Source organism: Aulonocara sp. 'chitande type north' Nkhata Bay, linkage group LG4 (genome assembly GCF_057382095.1).
Source record: "Aulonocara sp. 'chitande type north' Nkhata Bay isolate Kocher_YH1m ecotype deep benthic linkage group LG4, A_spYH_male_GT1.1, whole genome shotgun sequence".
In the NCBI taxonomy this organism is placed as follows: domain Eukaryota; kingdom Metazoa; phylum Chordata; class Actinopteri; order Cichliformes; family Cichlidae; genus Aulonocara; species Aulonocara sp. 'chitande type north' Nkhata Bay.
In genome coordinates, this window is record NC_141347.1 from 7,775,147 (window position 1) to 7,794,686 (window position 19,540).

A 19,540-nucleotide genomic window follows, 5' to 3' on the forward strand; every position below is an offset into this window, starting at 1 on the left:
AGCCCGACACGAACCCGATGTATTAGTCAGAGGTCCCTTTACTACGGTTAGGAGCCGCGGACCTTCAGTAACAGTAATAAATCACATGAATAGCACATTCATGTAGCTGTAAAAAGCATGATAATATATTAAGTAATCCAAAGTATTCAGAATACATTACTCTCATTGAGTAACGTAACGGAATACGTTACAGAATACATTTTGGGGCATGTAATCTGTAATCTGTAGTGGAATACATTTTAAAAGTAACCTTCCCAACACTGTGTGTGTGTTGACATCACATTTATGTTGTCCTGCAGGTATGTTGTAAAGAGGCAGTCATCACAGTAACACCAGAGCCTGACATCGACTCGAGCAGTGACGCCCCGTTTGAGGACTGGCTGAGAGGTGAGAGCATGCTGCTGCTGCTGTAAAGGTAAAGTCAGATGCACTTGGTATGGAAGATGCCATCGTGTGCAGGGGATCTCTGGTGGAGTCACTGTGTCAAACCTTCTCGCTCAAACTCTTGACTGTGAACAAACCTGGACCCAGCCCAGCAGAAAAAGATGTTTCCTGAGGCGGAGCCTGTCCCAGTTGGCGAGCGCAGGGTGTACTTTACACGGGTCCATCGCAGGGCCACACAGATTGGTACAAAAAATGTGTACAGAGTGTCCAGCTCTGGGCCTCGAGGGCCGCTGTCCTGCAGGTTTTAGATCTTACCCTGGGTCAGCTAAGTTCATTAGCAGGCCTCTGGAGAACTTTCACAGATGCTGAGGACGTCATTTAGCCGTTTGAATCAGCTGTGATGGATCAAGGACACGTCTAACACCTGCAGGACACCGGCCCTTGAGATCATTATATTTGAATGGCTATATTGTGGTATAGCTCTCACCCCTCAGCTGTAAAAAGCTATGAGGTGTCATCCCCCTGCTGGGGAGGCAGGTCGGCGGCTGGCCTGGAAACCCAAATTTGTGACTGCAGTAACTCTGGAACAAAGCGATGTAGCATTGCCAAATAGATACCACACGTTAGGCCTGCACAATAAATCGAAAATTCATTGTCATCGCAATATCAGCCTGTGCGATGGGCCCATCGCAAAAGACGACGTAAACTGCGATAATGGAGTACCTTAAAATGTTTACACACGTGCTTTAAAGAATTTACCAATCAAAGAACCCCCTTTATACATTAGACCAGTCGAATAGAGCCCTTCACGGCATTAACCAATCAAATGGATTAGAGGCCCGCCTCCTACGCAGGTGGGGAGTGAACAACGCTGCAGCAACGAGTCATAGTTGTAAAGGCTGAGAGCGAGACGCATGACGAGAACGCTACTGACTATGAACTCGTGGCTAAAAAAATAGTACCTCGCTTATTTGGAGGTACTTTGGATTTGATAAAGACGACGTTCTCCAAACACAGGTGCTCTGCAACACTTGCCGAACACTCGGCAACCACCAGAGGAAACACGACTCCACCATCATCTTCAACACAACCACAGAGAACAGTTTGAAGAGTTCCAGAAAGACCGGGCTAGCTAATGTTGCTAATGTTAGACAAAGAGCGCCGCAGCAACAGCCGTCTCTGTATCAGAGTTTTTCAAGTGGAACAACTTATGAGAAAACGTCGAAGCGCTACAAAGAAATAACAGAGGCCATTACACATTTTTGACAAAGACATGATGCCTGTAAATGCAGTTAGCAGAGACGGCTTCACCAGTCTGATACATAAAGTGGACCGGAGATACCGCATCCCCTCACGAAACGACTTTTCCCACGTCGCCATTCCACAAATATTCGAAACATGTTTGAACTGAGCCAAGCTGAAGCTACGCCAGCACTACAGTAAAGTTTCCTCTCCAGTTTCGACTTGCATCATAACTACTTGGTGAGAGATAAAATGATGAACAGCTGCACTGAGATCATTTGCAGTATAATTTAAGTTATGTTTACTTAAAACTAATTCTAGAGACCAGGAAGGATGTCTTTCAAAATTCAAGCCTCAGAATTTTTTTATGGGGCAATGTTTCAATGTTAAAGTGCACTTTGTTGTTACTCTGCTAACAGCAGCTTTCATTAAATAAAACTGTTGCAGTAAAACGGAAATTATGTATTCGTTTTTTGTTTGTTTTGCAATTTATTTTATCGCAAGTCATATCGCTATCGCAGTATTGATCACAGTTATCGCACATCTTCCTAATATCGTGCAGCCCTACCACACGTGCATTTGTTCAGACTTTGGGACGAGTGTGAATCTCACTGATCGCAACCTCAAATTCAAAGGCAGAGATTTTCAAATGTATGCCACAGGTGCCTCTGCTGCAGGAGGCTGCCAGTATTTTACAGTTTGAGATTATGGACTGCACGGACGAAGTACTGAGCCACACCTGCTCATTCATGTGTTACGTTTTGTTTTCTCTGCACCATGTGAGACAAGCTTGTGTTGTTGTGTGTCTTTAACATTGATCACCAAGCACAATGTGAAGTGTGAGCTGCAGGGGTGTAAAGCACATCGGATCACGGTTTTAAGTCACGGATCAGCAAAAAACAGAAAATTTTAACATTTACTTATTAACTTATTTAAGTACTTTTTGCCTGTTAAAAACATTCAGCTCATTCCACACAATTATATAAAAACAAATTAAGATGCAGTGCAGGGCTTTGTATCTACCGCTGTGATATAACGAGCGGTCACGTGGCTTTCCGTTGCCTGGAGGTCGTAGTTAGGGCAACAGAAGATGCGTGGGACAGCTCAGCCACAACGTTGAACTTTTCCTGCTCACACATGCTTGTAGTGATCTTCTCACTGAAGTGGACGCGCGACGGGATGTCATAGCACGTTCATCACAGTTCAAACTGGTGCTGTCAGCGTAAATCTTGTTAAAATGACGTTAATGCCATAACTGCATCAACGCGGTGAATCTCCGTTAACTAGTTACCGCGGATCGCCCCGTGTGTGGGGCTGCACGGCATCGATGCGTCAACTAACACGTTGACTATTAAACCCCTTGTTTTGCAGACAGAATACAGCCTCCCGTCTGCAGCTACACACCCCAGCAGCTTCTGTAACAGCTTTAGCCGTCGGGCTGGGCAGCAAAGGGCTGCTTAAATACTCCTCTGCTCCTCCACTTGGACCGCTAGCGCTGAGCATAGCTACCGCTCGACAGACCATACACATACTTTTTTCACGTGTGTGCCGAACCGTGGAGTGGGATCGGTTCGGATTTCGGATCAATCGTGATCCGTTGCACCACTAGTGGACAGTGATGCTTTTGTTCCAGCAGTCTGTGGAAGCACCGAGGCTCCGCCTCATTCACTTATTAAAAGGTTTAAGTGACTGTGTGTATGTATTTGAGACAGCACAGAGCCTTTATGTGAAAACTGTACAGCTTCCTGAAATATCAACAGCTCGTTTTTGTTTTGTTGGGGAACAGCTGAGTATCCATGGCCTTACTGGTTTACTAAACTGGATGAATGACTCAGTCTTGTCCTGTCTGCTGCTTGTTGTAGGCCTCAGACATGTGGTGGAACCTCCTGCTCCAACATCCACTCACGACCTGAGCTGTCTGGAGAGGGCGGAGCTAAACACCACCCTGGCTCTGAAGACTCGGCTTCAGTCACTGCAGGTGTGCACAGTTTTATTCAGTGGTCAGTCAGCTGATTAACAGCTGCTAATGCTCATGTATCTGCTGTCCTACAGGACGCTCAGTTTGACTCCCAGAGGGCAATTCAGCAAACTCTACAGAAGTCAGATAGCACGAAGAATCGCATCAATGCTAGAGCTACTGAAGGTAACACAGATCCTATGTTGTCTTGTTTAATGGTCACTAACAGCTGTTTCTCTGCTGTGAATGAAAAGCACCTCATTCATCCTGTGTGTAGACTTCTGATGTTACAGGTGCAAAGCTGATGAAATCAGTAACAATAGTAATAAAGAGTCAGTCTGCGGACGCCCTCTCGAGTGACCGAATGACTCTCAGTACTTTCAGCTGTTCTCCACCACTCTAGGGGGCGTCTCCCACTTTGACCTCGAGGCCATACTGGGCCCACATGTTTCTGTATACTACGCCAGCCGCCTGGTTGTGGCGTTATAAACAAACAAAGGAGAAAAAGGCCGCAGTGTGGAGCGTTTAATAGTCCGTGGTGTGAGTGACAGGAGTAACAGGAGGGAATGTTTTCAGCAGTCTGTGAGTTGTTACTCACCTTTTTGTTGTCTGTCTTTCGTGTCCCTCTGCTCATGTCCTCTGTAGAGGTGAACGTCTCTCGCTCTCAGGTTCTCTTCACTTCGTTGGTCAGCGTGGATGTGCAGGAGGATCAGCTGATAACCCAGTTGCTCCAAGATAAGCTGCTAGCTCCACCTTCCCAGTGCCGCGGAAGGAGGAACATTAAAGGACCCTCCTCCCTGTTTTTCATAACCTCTGACCTGCTCAGGCAAAAGCCCCTTTCACCAGAGGAGGTCCCGTTCAGCCGTAAGCTCTCCACATCAGCTTGCCCCGCCCACGCGACTTTTGACCTGTACAGACGGCAGCAGTCCTGGGAGACGACGCCCTGACGGGGGACGACGCCCTGACGTGGGACGACTGCCGACTGGGATAAAGATGGATGTAGCCACTGTGACGCTGGCCGTTAGAGCTGAAACTGGAGGTGATGAGTGAGGGAAGGCTGACCTGTGAAGGTTTTCCAGAGTTGGTAGACCCGCCCGCTGTGATGTCTTCATGTCAGAAGTGACGTGACATTTGCTTTTGTTCCACATTTTTGTATCTCTTTCCTCTCATTGTGACGATATATCAGTGCAGACGCTCGGGGCCTTCCAAAGTAAAGGAGATGACTTTGTGTCCTCGACGTGTTTTTCAGACGCAGCCTGAGATTTACTGCAGGTAAAGACATGCTTAGTAAACACATTTACTGATCTATTTAGCTAAAATCATTTCAGGATAAAGTGGTCAAAGTGTATTTGTTGTAAATCTTTCATGTAACTATGTAAATGAAAACATGTTTCCTTAGAAACGGATAGAAAACGATAACAATTGATCTTAGCGTGAAAAAAACATTTTCCCCTGTGTGTGCGTGTGTGTGTGTGTGTGTGCGCGCGTGTGTGTGTGTGTGCGCGCGTGTGTGTGCGCGTGTGTGTGTGTGTATGAGAGAGAGAGTGTGTGTGCGTGCGTGTGTGTGTGTGTGTGTGCGCGCGTGTGTGCGCGCGTGTGTGTGTGTGCGCGCGTGCGTGTGTGTGTGCGTGCGTGCGTGTGTGTGTGTGTGTGTGTGTGTGTGTGTGTGTGTGTGTGTGTGGGGTGAGCTCAGGTCAGAGTCATATTTTAGCATCATTTAAATAAAACCTTCAGTTGTTTGTTTTCTCTTCGGGGCTCAGCTGCTCGTCTCTATATCAGCTCTGTTGTATAAATGAAGTCTCCTCCACCATGTTTCAGGTTTTTACGTGTTACAGTCAAAATGTCTGCCAAACTTTTTCTACAATCTCTCACACACACAGACAGACAGACAGACAGACACACACGCAGACACACACGCAGACAGACACGCAGACAGACAGACAGACAGACACGCAGACAGACAGACACACACGCAGACAGACAGACAGACAGACACACACGCAGACAGACAGACAGACAGACAGACACACACGCAGACACACACGCAGACACACAGACAGACAGACACACATGCAGACAGACAGACAGACACACACACAGACACACACGCAGACACACAGACAGACAGACACACACGCAGACACACGTATGTATGGGTGGAAAGTTTTTACTGATTTGGTTTGAATAAATCTGTTTGTATATTTGTTTACTGTGTCATTTGATTTCCTGTAACGACGATGCTGTTTGAGGGTTGTTTTATTTCTGTTATTTATTTGTGTGGTTGTGTTGAAGGAGAGGTGAAGAGAACACTGCAGCACACAGACAAACTACAGGCGAGACAGCTGATGTGATGGTGGTTTATAAACGCAGCAGTCTGGAGTGAGAGAGTGGAGCTGCTCTGTCAAAGCACGCCGCTCGCTCTACGTTTGAAACTCGAGCAAAGCTTGGCTCAGATGTCAGACGCTGTACTGCGGTCATTAAGATTCAGCTGGGCCCGGTCACTGAGCCACACCTGGGCCCTGTTTCAAGAAGCCGGTTTAGTGGAAAAACTGAGTAAGTATACCCTGAGTTAACGAAAACTCTGGGTTTTCGGTTTCACAAAGCGAGTTCAGCTGCAGCCTGAGTGAGTCACTATGACGACACACTCCGTGAAGCTAACCTGCCCCCTAGCAGGTTTACTACAACTAACCCTGACTGTCTCCACCCCTTTGTCGGAAACCTGACAGTAGGAAGTGTCGGACATGGCGTGCCACTTCCTTGAAGAGCCAGTAGATCGTGAAGGCAAGGCAAGGCAAGTTTATTTGTATAGCACAATTCAACAACAAGGTGATTCAAAGTGCTTTACAGAGACATTAGAAACAAGAACAAATAAAAAGCATGATTTAAAATTGATTAAAACAAGCAAACAAACTAACTAACTAATTAACAAACAAACAAACAAACAAACAAAACAGTATATAAAATCAAAACAGATAAAATCAGAACAGTAGATAAAATCAGAACAGTAGATAAAATCAGTAGTTAAATGTAAGTTTTGAAATTTAAGCTTAAAGTGTGGATTTGGTGCTTTATTCAAATGCAGCTGAGAACAGGTGAGTCTTCAACCTGGATTTAAATAAACTGAGTGTTTCAGCTGATCTGAGGCTTTCTGGGAGTTTGTTCCAGATATAAGGAGCATAAAAGCTGAATGCAGCTTCTCCGTGTCTGGTTCTGACTCTGGGAACTGATAAAAGACCGGATCCAGATGACCTGAGGGATCTGGATGGTTCATACTGGGTCAGGAGGTCATTGATGTATTTTGGTCCTAAACCATTCAGAGCTTTATAGACCAGCATCAGAACTTTAAAGTCTATCCTCTGACGGACAGGCAGCCAGTGTAAGGACCTCAGAGCTGGACTGATGTGGTCCACTTTTTTGGTCTTAGTGAGGACTCGAGCAGCAGAGTTCTGAATGAGCTGTAGTTGTCTGACTGATTTTTTAGGTAGACCTGTAAAGATGCTGTTACAGTAATCAAGCCTACTAAAGATGAATGCATGGACTAGTTTTTCCAGGTCCTGTTGAGACATCAGATCTTTTATCCTTGATATATTCTTGAGGTGATAGTAAGCTGACTTTGTTATTGTCTTAATGTGTTTTTCTAAGTTTAGGTCTGCATCCATCACTACACCCAAATTTCTCGCCTGGTTTGTGGTTTTTAGATGTATAGATTGAAGTTCTCTGAAGCCCAAATTCTCCGCAGAGCTCTCCGCCGGGAGAGAGTGATCAGAGCGCGTTTGGACATTTTATCATTTCCTGATGATTTCCTGTGTGAACGTTACCGTTTCTCAGCACAATCTATAAGTTATTTGAATAACATCCTCAGGCCTAATATTGCTCATGTGACACATCGCGGACATGCTCTCAGTTCTGTACATATTATTTGTATTGCACTTCGGTTTCTTGCAAACGGGAGCTTTCTGTATAATATTGGTGACGCTGAGCACGTTTCCAAGGCTACCGTCTGTCGGGCAGTCAGGAATGTTACAGTTGCACTGAAACGTCTCCTGTACTCGTCTGTGGTGTTCCCCGGTCACAGACCCACAAGATTCATCAAAGAGGGATGCCACAAAATTGCAGGTATCAGGATGAACAAAACTTAATTCATGATGTGGTGATACTTGGACTACTACTTAAATTGCACATTTATTTTCAGTGTATAAAAGTTCCCAGGCGTGATTGGCTGTACAGATGGCACTCACATTCCAATCATTGCTCCTTCAGTAAATGAAGGAGACTATGTGAACAGGAAGTCTTTCCACAGCATTAATGTGCAGGTACATAGTTCCCTGTAGCATGTCAAACTAACAAATTATTTCATTATAGTAATGGATGCTAGTTTGTGTTCTCTGCACTGTGAAGATCATATGTGATGCTGCCAACATTATCACAAATGTGGAAGCCAAGTGGCCAGGCTCTGTCCATGACTCACAAATATTCCGTGAATGTACACTGAGCACAAAATTTGGACATGGTGAGTTGAGAATACTTTAAAATATATAAAGACCAATTGCTTCAGGGACATTTGAACTGAAGTGTATCCTTCTGTCTTAGGAGAGTTCACTGGCTACTTGCTTGGTGATAGGGGGTATCCATGTTTACCCTATTTGCTTACCCCTTACCCTGACCCTGAACCGGGCCCACAGCAGCGATATAATCTGGCTAATTGCAGGACAAGAGCCAGAATTGAAATGACTATCGGAATGCTTAAGGCCCGGTTCCAGTGCCTGCAAAGACTCAGGGTCACCCCAGAAAGGGCATGTGACATTATTGTGGCATGTGTGATTCTTCACAACATTGCCACAATTAGAGGAGAACACTGTCCTTCTGAACCAAACATCAGCAGTGATCCAAACCATGAACATCCTGACCCTCCCACGGACATACAAGATGGAAGCGCAGTCAGAGACACCATATGTCACAATCATTTCTTTTGACCCATCACCTCAACATGTTGAAAGAAGAATAAACAGATTTTTTGTTCAACTGGCTTTATTGGTCGCCTGTGTTTCCTGTACACAAAGTATTAAAAGATGTAAACCTCATAAAGTGTCTCTGTTGCTTCCTCCTCTGTAACAGCTGTCAATGTTTCTTCATTGTTTTCCTGTAGTAAAGAAATAAACAACATTGCTGTTCTACTGTAAACTCATATAATCTGTGGAGTATTACTCACAACTGCATGTTGGTCTGGCTCAACAGGAGGCTGCACCAGATGCAGTACACCATCACCATCAACTGATAGAATATGAGGTTTATACAGGTCACTTATAACTTACAAGGGACCAAATGGCAATTAACAAACATACCAATCACCTTACACTTCATTGTCATTATGCTCTCAAAGACAACCAAGCCTGAGGGAAGGCAAAATCAGTAGGAAAATAACTTCACTACAAAATAATCCATTATGGTGAAGAGTTTATCAAATGAATGAGTAGCACTGCAAAGGTGACTGTGAAGAAAGGATGTATGCACATCATGTATTATTTTGAATTTACCCCCTATGTAGGCACTTGTGTCTTGCGGGGTTATTGCCTCAGAGGATGTCCCCGCAGAGATGCCTTCGGCCACAGGGCGCCCACTGTTTTGGCTGAGGGCCAACTGCTCAGCCTCTGTGGGTGGTGGTGGTGGAGGACCCCCACCTGTTTTTCGGGCCTCCGCTTTTTTTCTGTTGGCTATTACGGGCCACATTTGAGCATACAGAGTAAGCAAATATGTACTTGTAATGTGCTCAGATAATTTCAATAAGTGCTTACAGAGGGGAAATTAATGTAGCCTCTAACTGCAATTGATTTACATGGGACAAACAGACCAAGCACTATGGCTCATAATACAATTACACCTTACCTGTTTGGACTATATTTTTATATTTCATTTTTACTTGCTGCCAGGAACGTTTGGGACCTGTTGGGTTGCACCTGCGCTCACATCACATCACAAAATAAAATGTATGAAATAACAAATAAAATAACATATGATAAAATAACGTGTTAAATGGGTGGAAATCCCTAGATCAATGTTTATATTAACACTCACGCATTGACTCTGTCGGCTATGTTTTGCCATGCATGCTTCCTTTCTTTTGCAGCTGAGGCTGTGTTACTTTTTTTCCGCAAAATTTGCATGTTATCGCCCACCCCCGTGACATCACGCTCCAAAGCCCTATACTGCCATCAGAATTTCGGCCTCAAGCGCTGTGAAATACATTGACCGCGCCTTCTTTCCCTCCGTCTCCATGGTGACTCGCTTAATCTGTGCTCCACTAATCAGGGCTTTATGTATCCTCGTCCGCGCGCTTCACTTGGGGTTAAAGCAACTCCGCGTTGACTGAACTAATTGTTATCAGCCTTTCTGAAACGGAATATTCCGAGTTGGACAGTTCGGGGTTACTCAACCGTGAGTGTCGTTTTTCACTCTGAGTTTTCCAAACCGGCTTCCTGAAACAGGGCCCTGTACACTTTTAGCTGTTGCATATATGAGAGAATGATGTTAGTTGCACAATGAATATGTGCTGCCATCTATACCAGCTAACCTGTCCCACGTTTTCAGGCCCACACACCTGACCATTTGTGTTTTGGTTTGTTTAGAAACTTCAGATAAATCATGCAGAAGTTAAATTGTTCAAAGGAATATGAATATAAAGCACTGTATACACCATCAGCACCGGCTCCCCTCAGGGCTGTGTTCTTTCTCCTCTGCTCTTCTCCCTGTACACCAACTGCTGCACCTCCACCCACCAGTCTGTCAAGCTAATCAAGTTTGCAGATGACACCACCGTTATTGGGCTCATCTTGCACGGGGACGAGTCTGCCTACAGGAGGGAGGTTGAACGTCTGGTGTCTTGGTGCAGCCACAACAACCTGGTGCTGAATGCCCAGAAGACAGTGGAGATTATTGTGGACTTCAGGAAGCACACAGCTCCACTCCCCCCCATCATCCTGACTGACACCCCCATCACCTCTGTGGACTCATTCCGCTTCCTGGGTACCACCATCACTCAGGACCTGAAGTGGGAGCCCACCATCACCTCCGTCATCAAGAAAGCCCAGCAGAGGATGTACTTCCTGAGGCAGCTGAAGAAATTCAACCTGCCAACACGGACGATGATGCAGTTCTACACTGCAATCATCGAGTCCATCCTCACCTCCTCCATCACCGTGTGGTACGCTGGAGCCACTATCAGGGACAGAGACTGCAGCGTGTTGTGCGCTCTGCTGAGAAGGTGATTGGCTGCAGACTCCCATCTCTGCAGGACCTGTACACCTCCAGGACACTGCGGCGTGCAGCTCAGATCTCAGCTGACCCTTCTCACCCTGGACACAGTCTGTTTGACCTGCTCCCCTCAGGCAGGAGGCTCCGGTCCATTCGCACCAGAACCTCTCGCCATAAGAACAGTTTCTTCCCCTCTGCTGTTGGACACATGAACAATAACCGTATGACTGTTCCCACCACTAACACATGACCCTACGCTGTGTCACTGCATCATTCCATGTTTGGCACTGATCACCACCTGCACTCATGTATATATCATGTATATATCTATCTACTTAGCACTTTTAATTCTTATTCTCATGTCTATTTAAGCGTTATATGACAGTATGTTTGCACTAAGTACCTAATGTTGTAAACCTGCTCAACATTTGGCAATAAAGCCCTTTCTGATTCTGATATAAGTATTGTACAAACTCAGTGAGAGTTCACACCAAAGCTTTTGTTAGTGATGATGTGATGGGCCCGTCTATACACTCAAACCTCGGCTGTTTGATGACACGTTCACTCATTTCACCTTCATCATCCTGGTCGATGGCAGCGGATGTTTATCTAGACGGTCTCGTAGCGTCTTTCCTTCCTTCAGTTATATGAAGCAGCTGAATGTTAGAAACCAGCCCCATGGTCCTGCCCCCAAACTGCACTGCTGCCATGCTGTTTTTCTGTGCAGCATCCAGAGTTTGGTTACATTATCATGCGATCAGGCTCCCAGTATTTCACAGGCTGGTCAGCAAACTAAACGTGCTCCATCAGTGATGGGGTGTTGTGAGCTCGTCTCTCTGCAGCTGCTCCTCGGCTCTCGCGGCGAGCACCTGATGGTGGCCAGTTCATGGTGAAACAACAATGCTGAAGGTCTGTGGTCATTCGTGCTTACCCATCAGAGGCTTCATGTAGGACAGTTTAGTTGGGACTGAACCAGCTGATAAACAACGCTGACTGTTTATGTGACACCTCTCTATCCTACCCGAGCAATCAAAGCTCTTTATACAACACTTCTCCACGCTTCGCCTACACAAGTCGTGCACATACATACTGAGGCAGCAGGGACCAACTCGGGACTAGCATCAAGCATGTGGGCGAGTGTTTGTTATACTCGAGTATTATATACTCGAGTATTGTTATACTGAGATCTTCTCTGACAGCGCTTTAACACACGACTCACCGCATGTCCCCCACAGACTCTTCTGCATGCACGAGAACCACGTGAGCCCAAACGTTGTTTCCCATATTCAGAGTTCGTACGTCTGAATTCAGGATGCGGGCCAGAACGTGGCATCGATCAGAACCTGTGTTTTCACTGGGAACAGTAACCAACGCTACTTCCTTTAAACTTCTAGACTTCATGGTGTGGGGATGAACAAAAGTATTTTACCAGCATAATATAATCTGCAGTATGATCATTGCTTTAACAAGGTAACAGACAGCTTTAAGATGGCCTTAAGATGTTTATGCATAGTTATCATATTAACCTTGTATTTCAGATGCAGTTATAACTATGTTATACACATTGCATATCTGTGCTTATTTTGAGTTGATGTTCGGTTCATTAAGGGTCTTAAGCTTCACTGGCGTGACTGTCAGATCTGTCAGCTTTAGCGCCTAAACAATTTCGACAAATTTAAGTTAACGGTCCAACCGATAAAGTCCTACTTTTTTGTGATCAATTAACCAGCATCTGTCCAACAGTTTCTGGCCTCATCTCTAAAGTCCCTAAATCAATTTAAGAGTGTCCAACACCCAAGGCCCAAACATGTCATGTTTAATGTAATGAGAGTCCACAGAGTGCTGTAAAATGTGAAGAACTGTTGTTCAGGGCAGTAAACACCTGAACATGGAAGCAACAATTCATTGTTTGGTGAGATTTTCTACAAAGATGCTGGGAGAGCGTCACAACTCAGAAAGTTAGATGTACAGTTTATGAATTTTATTTTTAAAAAAAAGAAAAAGTGGCAGCCAGAAACAATACAAAAGAGAAAACTGAGAATGTCAGAGCGGTCTGTGCAGAGTGCCAACACAGCTGTTACCATCGACACACTGCTCTCAAGCTGAGGAAAGGTGGAACTGAAGGGGTGTGGCCTAAAAGTCCAGCAAGAATCAGTCCAGCAACCGTCTACAAACAGCGTCCTTTCCAACGCCATGGTTACCGTTCAATGAAGGACAGGCTGAGTTTGCGTCTGTGTTAACTTCTCCCATGCAAAATAAACAGAACCCCAAAGAACCCAACGAGGTGTTGGGACAAACCTTCGTATGCTAACATACATTTTGTTGAGTGTATATGACAATGAAGCACCACGCCAATGCACTTGGAACTGAAAGCCACAAAAACCATTTAAATACTGTTAATGTTTGAACAAGTGATGTCTTTAAAATGTTGCTGCGGGAGCGTCAGACTATCGCTCAGACTCTGTATCTGTCCTCTACTAATGACAAAACAGGAACGGAGGGAAAGGCGTCTAACGCATCCTGTACTCCAGCGTCTTTGACATCTCACATAGCTGGCCCCTGAAGTCCACGTCGATGGTGAAGTCCAGGTCCCTCTGCAGAGACAGCAGGTCAGGTTACACAAAGACAAATGAATCGAAGCAAAGAGCGGCCGAGCCGTGCTTACATTGTTCTTGACATTTGGCTTCATGCTGACGGTGCCAATGATCTCCTCTCCAGTCTTCACAGTCAGGTAATCATCCAGGTAGAAGACGGTCTGCTTCCAGTGGGTGTAAGGAGACTCTGGGCCTGTCGGGAGACAGAGCGTTGGTAATCTACACCAGCCTTTATTTTAACCCGCCCCGTGTGTCACACAGTTCAGCTGACTGGCTCCAATCAGCTGACCACCCCTCGCCTGTTCACCTGTAGTCATGTGTCTGTAAAGCTAATTCTGGCTGCAGGCTGAGATGTGAGCTTCTCCTCCCGGATTCGTTGCTGTATAAATAAAACTGAATTTGTCAAAGCAGACACTAATGTCAGCTCACAGTGGTGAACGATCTGTACAACAGCAACGACCCGCCGCCGTTTGCAGGAAGGTCAGTGCGTCCCGTCTGACAGAACATGAAATGTTCAGTATGTGGATGAAGTACGTGAACCCTGAGAACACCCAGAGCAACAATCCTGCCAACACTGTAAACTCATTCAGGTATGAGACCTGCTTTCATGCAGTGACTATCAGGGCAGTAGAAAGCATGCATACTGGGACACCAGTGTAAAGACAGCAGGCACACTGACTGGTAGAGAAGCCGATCCTCTTATGGCAGCGGGTGAACTCGATGTTGAAGTAGGTAACCAACGCGTGGATGTAGTCGTTCCTCTTCACCTGGAGGCAGAACGGGGACGTGAACGTCAGGTCTTCGGCCTTCACCGTGTAGATGTCCACCTCCTAGACAAAAAAGACAAGATGCCTTCAGACCAAATGTTTCAGGTCAGCTTCAGCCACCCTCTGCCTGTCCCACATCCATTCAAGGAGCAGAGAACGAGCCACCTACCCTGACGAGACAGGAGTTGCTGACCAGCTGCTTGGGGTCCACCACATCCACCAGGGGCTCCTTGATCGCCACCTCCTTGATGCAGGACATATCAAAGCCGTACACGTTCTCCCACCCTGACAGAGACAAGACCAGGTTACAGCTACAATGGTCCACAGTGTCCTCTCTGACAGACGGGTCACCGCTCTGAGCGTCTGTCACGTGCAGCGCTGTGCTCGGCTCACCTCGTCCTGTTGACGTTCTGCTAATGGCGAGCAGACTAAATAACCACGTTGACACTGAACGCTTACAAACACTGGAGCACAGCCTGAACTCGGCACCATCACAAGCTTGTTTTACACAGTGGATCCAATCTGATGGGCATTTTCATAGTTACATCACAGTGAAGCATAAAAGGAGCCGGTGCAGTGTTTTACACTCATCGCTGTATATCTGACTCTACATGCTGATGACAGTTTGAACCTAAAAGGTCAAACTGGGCTCATGAAACCTGTTCGTGTTGTGACCTTTGATGAAGGCAGGCTGACGAGGAGGCGGCGCTCTGTTGGCGAGTAAGGACTTCAGACTTAAGCATTAAACAAAGTTACTTCCAACCATCTCAGACACGCAGCTACTTTCACTCAGTCTTTAGGCCCACTCAGTCCACAGCAGTCTAACTGTGCAGAGAGGTTGGTGTGGTCGGCCGAGTTCAGTCTGCGTGTCCTCATTAGATGTGTGTCAGGTTTGTACTGCTGAGACTGTTTCAGTGCTCAGATTAATCAAAGTCACGGAAACAACAGAATTACTCTGTGTAGTAATTAAAACACTCCATTAAAGTAATCCATTACTTGTGAGTAACAGACCCAACAGTTATGACACCAGAGAGGGGAAATGCCTGCAACACGAGCAAACATTTGACCTCACAGCAGGTCACGACTGCAGCACATCAAAGCCAATCAGAGCCCACGGGTGACGGAGTGAGCCCACTGATGGACGGCTCCTGTGACGGGTCGTTTCCTTTGGTCCAGTTTGGTTTCAGATACAACCGGACTTTGTGTGACGACACAAAAACACACTCGTTTCCTTCACTGTGTGCACGCTTTCACAACGAAGTAACCTTACATGTTGGACACATGACATTTTACCACACCCACTTACTGAATTATTAGAGCGTCCTCAGAGTCGACGACACCAACGATAAACATACATCGACTTAGAAAACGACGCGTCCACAATAAAATCCTAAAACCACCTAAATGTGTTTTTCTAAAACTACAGGAAGCGATTTGGACTCAACAGGTGGGGCGAACGGCAGGACGAGGAAAAGGGAGCGCAGATTAGAATAAATGTAACAGCAGAGCGGAGCTCCCCTCCACCACAGCACGACTGCAGCACCGACACCGGAGACCTCACTGTGCTGGTACCTCGCTGATGTTTGGACTGTAATGTTTCTGCTGCTTCACTTCATGAGTGAAGCTCCACAGCTACACTGGCTCTTTTTCCTCCTCACATTAATGTTCACACTGAACAGTGAACCCAACGTCGAGGACTTCTTCATTTATCTGGATCTTTGTTCTTATTGTGGGACAACTGGGTGATATTGACAATGACCTGCATACAGGAAGCACTCGGAGCACTCACAGTGTATTTTGTAGTCCTTATACTGTCGGTCTTCGATGGCGGTGACGTAAAGGGTTGCTCTGTCTGGAAAAATGAGTCCATCTGGTTTCTGTTATTGTATAAAGAGGGACAAATACACAAGTATTCAGAGAAAAGATCAATAAAGTCAGTATGTTCACACCAAGTGAGCAATAAACGAGTAGCTTAAAAAACCCACAAGCTGAGCCTGGCTCAACCCAAACCCAGACGTGCGACAGGAACAAAGGTTTGAGCGCACACACAAACATCACCACAGCCAACACTGTTTACACAAACAGTCACAAGGACTGTAGCTGTGACAGTTCAGTCAATCCCACACACATGGGCCAGTAGAAAGATATGCTGTCCAATATCATTACTGTTATCAGCTTCATGTAGACATGCTGTCGCAGTCCAACGCCATCATGGCGTAACCGTACTCACAAGCACACACACCTTCATAGAGAACGCATCGAATTCATGTTTTCCAAACAACCACAGGACTGAAACAGGACTCACAGAGCTCAAACAAACAGAAGTGCACACTTACCAGCCATTTGTCTCTGGCATAAATAACAGTATTAAGCATGGACTCATAGAAGAGACAGTAGCCCATCCACTCTGATATGATGATGTCTACTCCATCCACAGGCAGCTCCACCTCTTCCACCTTTCCTTTAATGATGGTCACCACTGCAGACACAAGAAGAGCTCAAGTATTTTTAAATATGATCACGTGACTGAAATCATGTTGGCTTCTATTTACTCACCATCATCAAGGTTGTTAGCCTTCACAATTTTCACAGCGTAGTCAGAGATGCTGCTGCACTCGATCTACGGAGATCAAACACAAACGCATCAAGAGACCGTCGCTAGCTGTGAGTGACGCCGTTACCACTGATAGGTGAATCAAACACCTACCCCTATAACCTTCTTGGCTCCGGCTTTGGCAGCAAACATGCAGAGGATACCCGTCCCACTGCCCACATCAAGCACCACCTTGTCCTTAAAAAGGTGCTTGTTGTGGAACATGGAATTGCGGTACGTGAGAGTGCGAACTTCATCCTTCAGCATCTCCTACAGCACAAAGCAGGATTCATGACACACAGGTTTCCTTGAGTTACGCTCTAAACAGATTACGAACTAGAGAAATACCTCGTGAATTCCAAAGTGGGCGTATGAGTCAAAGTAGTAGTCCTTAGATGTCATGTCCTCCGCTGCAGGCTTGGCTGAGCTCTCCCCCTGGGAAACCTCACAGTAGACCAAGATCGTCTCAATTAAACATCATCTTTGCTAAACGCAGTCTCTGTATCAACAACAGGCGTGTAGGACCATGATGATGATCACTATAGTAACAAGTTTCAGGGCTGGGAACAGGAACAACTGTTCTAGAAGCAGCAACATCAAAGCAACCATTTCTACACTGTTAATAACCAAAGCTGCAGCTGCACAGTCTCCAAATAACTACTTAATGACATGATTAGAACTTCCCGTCTTAGTGATAAGAGCTGATAAATCTGACAACCAGCAGCTTTGTTGGCTCCCTTTACAATTAGATATATTAATATAGCAACTCTGTGGCAGCCTTACAGTCCAGAGTTTGTTTACACACACACCAGGTATCAGCATCATCCACAACCATAAGCATCGATCATCTCTTGCAGGGGGAAAACCCAGAACAGGGCTGAAGGCGGCAACAGCCGAACCAGTGATGTCCTATTGTGTACTCCGACAAGATGGCGCTCCACGTGCTTTAGACACGGGGGCTGAAAACACGCACGTTCCCAGTCCGGCTTCACGGACTGAGTTAAACGGGTTAGAGTTTTTAAAACAGACTCCACGCCGGGCTGAATACACGTGGCCCACTTTAACGCGAACTCTTGCCGAACAAAAGATGGTGGCACATGGCTGGTAGAAATCGCGCGCGCTTGGCCTTCCTCGATAACGCTGGGTTTCCACGTGCACACTCACGACCTCCTCTGTAGCTACCGGCTCGGGCTCAGTACAGCTAGCACGTTTGTTCACCTCTGTGAGAGGCAGAGCACCTAAAGCTGCCTACAACGTAGTTCTTTATCACCCTGAGGATGCTAACGCGGCTAGTTCAGCGCTGCTGCCGCCTGTAAACTGCACCAGAGGGAAACGATCGTGGCAGAAATCGCATGACATCTGTTAAAGAACAAGTTTATGGATAAACTGTAAGAAAATACCAAGAAAGAGTTCAACTCTGTAGCACAGCTAGCTAACGAGTTCAAAAGCTAACACGGTAGCACCCATGCGGTCCACGACAGGCTCGCTCCATCGCCAGCAGCCGGTGACGCGTCAGCTGAAAGGACGGTTCTGTTCTTCCAGCGTCCCACAGCCGCGAGGATCAGCCGCGGCACGTGCTGGGTGAGGTGTCTGGCCTTTCTCGGTCACATATGTTAGATGAATGAGCGCCAACGGTGCTAAAGCTCTATTAGCCTTAGCCATGTTAAAATGGATGCATCACTAGCTGGTACGCATGTGCTAAGTAAAGGTAAAAACATAACCGTGTACGCAATGTGGCGTGACTGTATAAAATGACCGCGTGTCGTCTCCAAAGATAAATATAAGTGAAGCTTATTTCCACACTAGAAGACCTTACCTCCATCCCTTCTGCTGGCGCCGCCATTTCGATCATCTACCCAGAGTAGCTGCGTGGGTCTGTAAGCGTCTCCCTTTGTCCCGCCCACGACGGCCAACGTTTATCTCTGATTGGTGCAGACGACAGGCCCGGCCTCCAAATCAATCCGGTTTTTAAGTGATGACGTAAAACCCTGCTTCCGGGTCCAAACTGAACTGCGTCCATTAAGACTGTTGTGTTCTTAACGTGTTTGAATACTTCCGGTCTTTTTAAGTCCCTAATAATAGTCTGTGATCACTTGGTAACCTTCACTGAAGCATCTGTGAATGAATGCAAACAATCCTGTATGCGTGGCATCGTTGTTAGAGGATTTCACCTCTGCCCCCCCCCCCCCACACACACACACACACAAAACTTTATGTGTGCGTATAAATGTGTGTATAACATTAAGGATTGTACATTAACATGAAACTGTTGTCGGAACCACACTGAATTTCACCAGAGAAACACACACACATATGAAGAGAGAGAGAGTATGCATTGTATGCAAACAGCTACCAGACAGCCATCATAATTCGTCATACAATGAGAACAGGACAAATCAACAACTGACAATAACTAATTAATATTAAAATCTGTAACATAATGTATTATTTGGAGTTTAGTCTGTTACTGTTACTGTTTTTACCATTTCTTCTTGGAGCAACTGTAACCCACATTATTTCCTTCGGGATTAATAAACTATTCTGATTCTGATTGTTTCAGGATGAGCTGCCATCATCCAATCACACATCTGCTTACCTGCATCTGTTGCTCGTTTCTCCTCTTCTTTTCTATTTTTTCTAAACTGAGCACCTGATGGCTTTGAACCTTTCTTGTCCATCTTGGTTTTAATTTTGCACTCCAGTATGAACACCCATTCCCCAACCCAAGGATCACCACAACATAACCTAACAGACC

General features: G+C 45.9%; 2 protein-coding genes across 6 annotated transcripts in view; one reads left to right on the plus strand and one right to left on the minus strand.

The window, feature by feature from the left end:
* ppp1r35 (protein phosphatase 1, regulatory subunit 35) overlaps nt 1-10,564 on the plus strand; it is a 14,852-nt gene extending 4,288 nt beyond the window's left edge. For 2 of the 4 annotated variants that reach the window (XM_086288225.1, XM_086288224.1), the window contains exons 3-6: nt 300-387; nt 3,489-3,604; nt 3,679-3,769; nt 4,229-5,869. In XM_086288225.1, the coding sequence (XP_086144351.1) occupies nt 300-387; nt 3,489-3,604; nt 3,679-3,769; nt 4,229-4,530 (597 nt within the window). In that variant the 3' untranslated portion in view covers nt 4,531-5,869. The other 2 variants (XR_015128734.1, XR_015128733.1) reach the window with 2 other exon arrangements.
* A 2,233-nt stretch (nt 10,565-12,797) lies between these two features.
* On the minus strand, nt 12,798-18,731 carry prmt1 (protein arginine methyltransferase 1). Of its 2 annotated transcripts, none has more exons than XM_086288222.1 (10): nt 18,602-18,731; nt 17,134-17,229; nt 16,900-17,055; nt 16,749-16,812; nt 16,529-16,671; nt 15,982-16,069; nt 14,362-14,477; nt 14,105-14,255; nt 13,497-13,618; nt 12,798-13,425 (listed from the first exon to the last, which is right to left on the minus strand). In XM_086288222.1, the coding sequence occupies exons 1-10, from the start codon at nt 18,635-18,637 to the stop codon at nt 13,342-13,344; spliced, it is 1,056 nt and encodes a 351-aa protein (XP_086144348.1). In that variant the 5' UTR covers nt 18,638-18,731; the 3' UTR covers nt 12,798-13,341. The 2 variants fall into 2 exon arrangements, with proteins under 2 accessions (XP_086144348.1, XP_086144349.1); XM_086288223.1 differs by having other exon boundaries at nt 17,134-17,220; nt 18,602-18,700.
* Nucleotides 18,732-19,540: the final 809 nt, after the last annotated feature.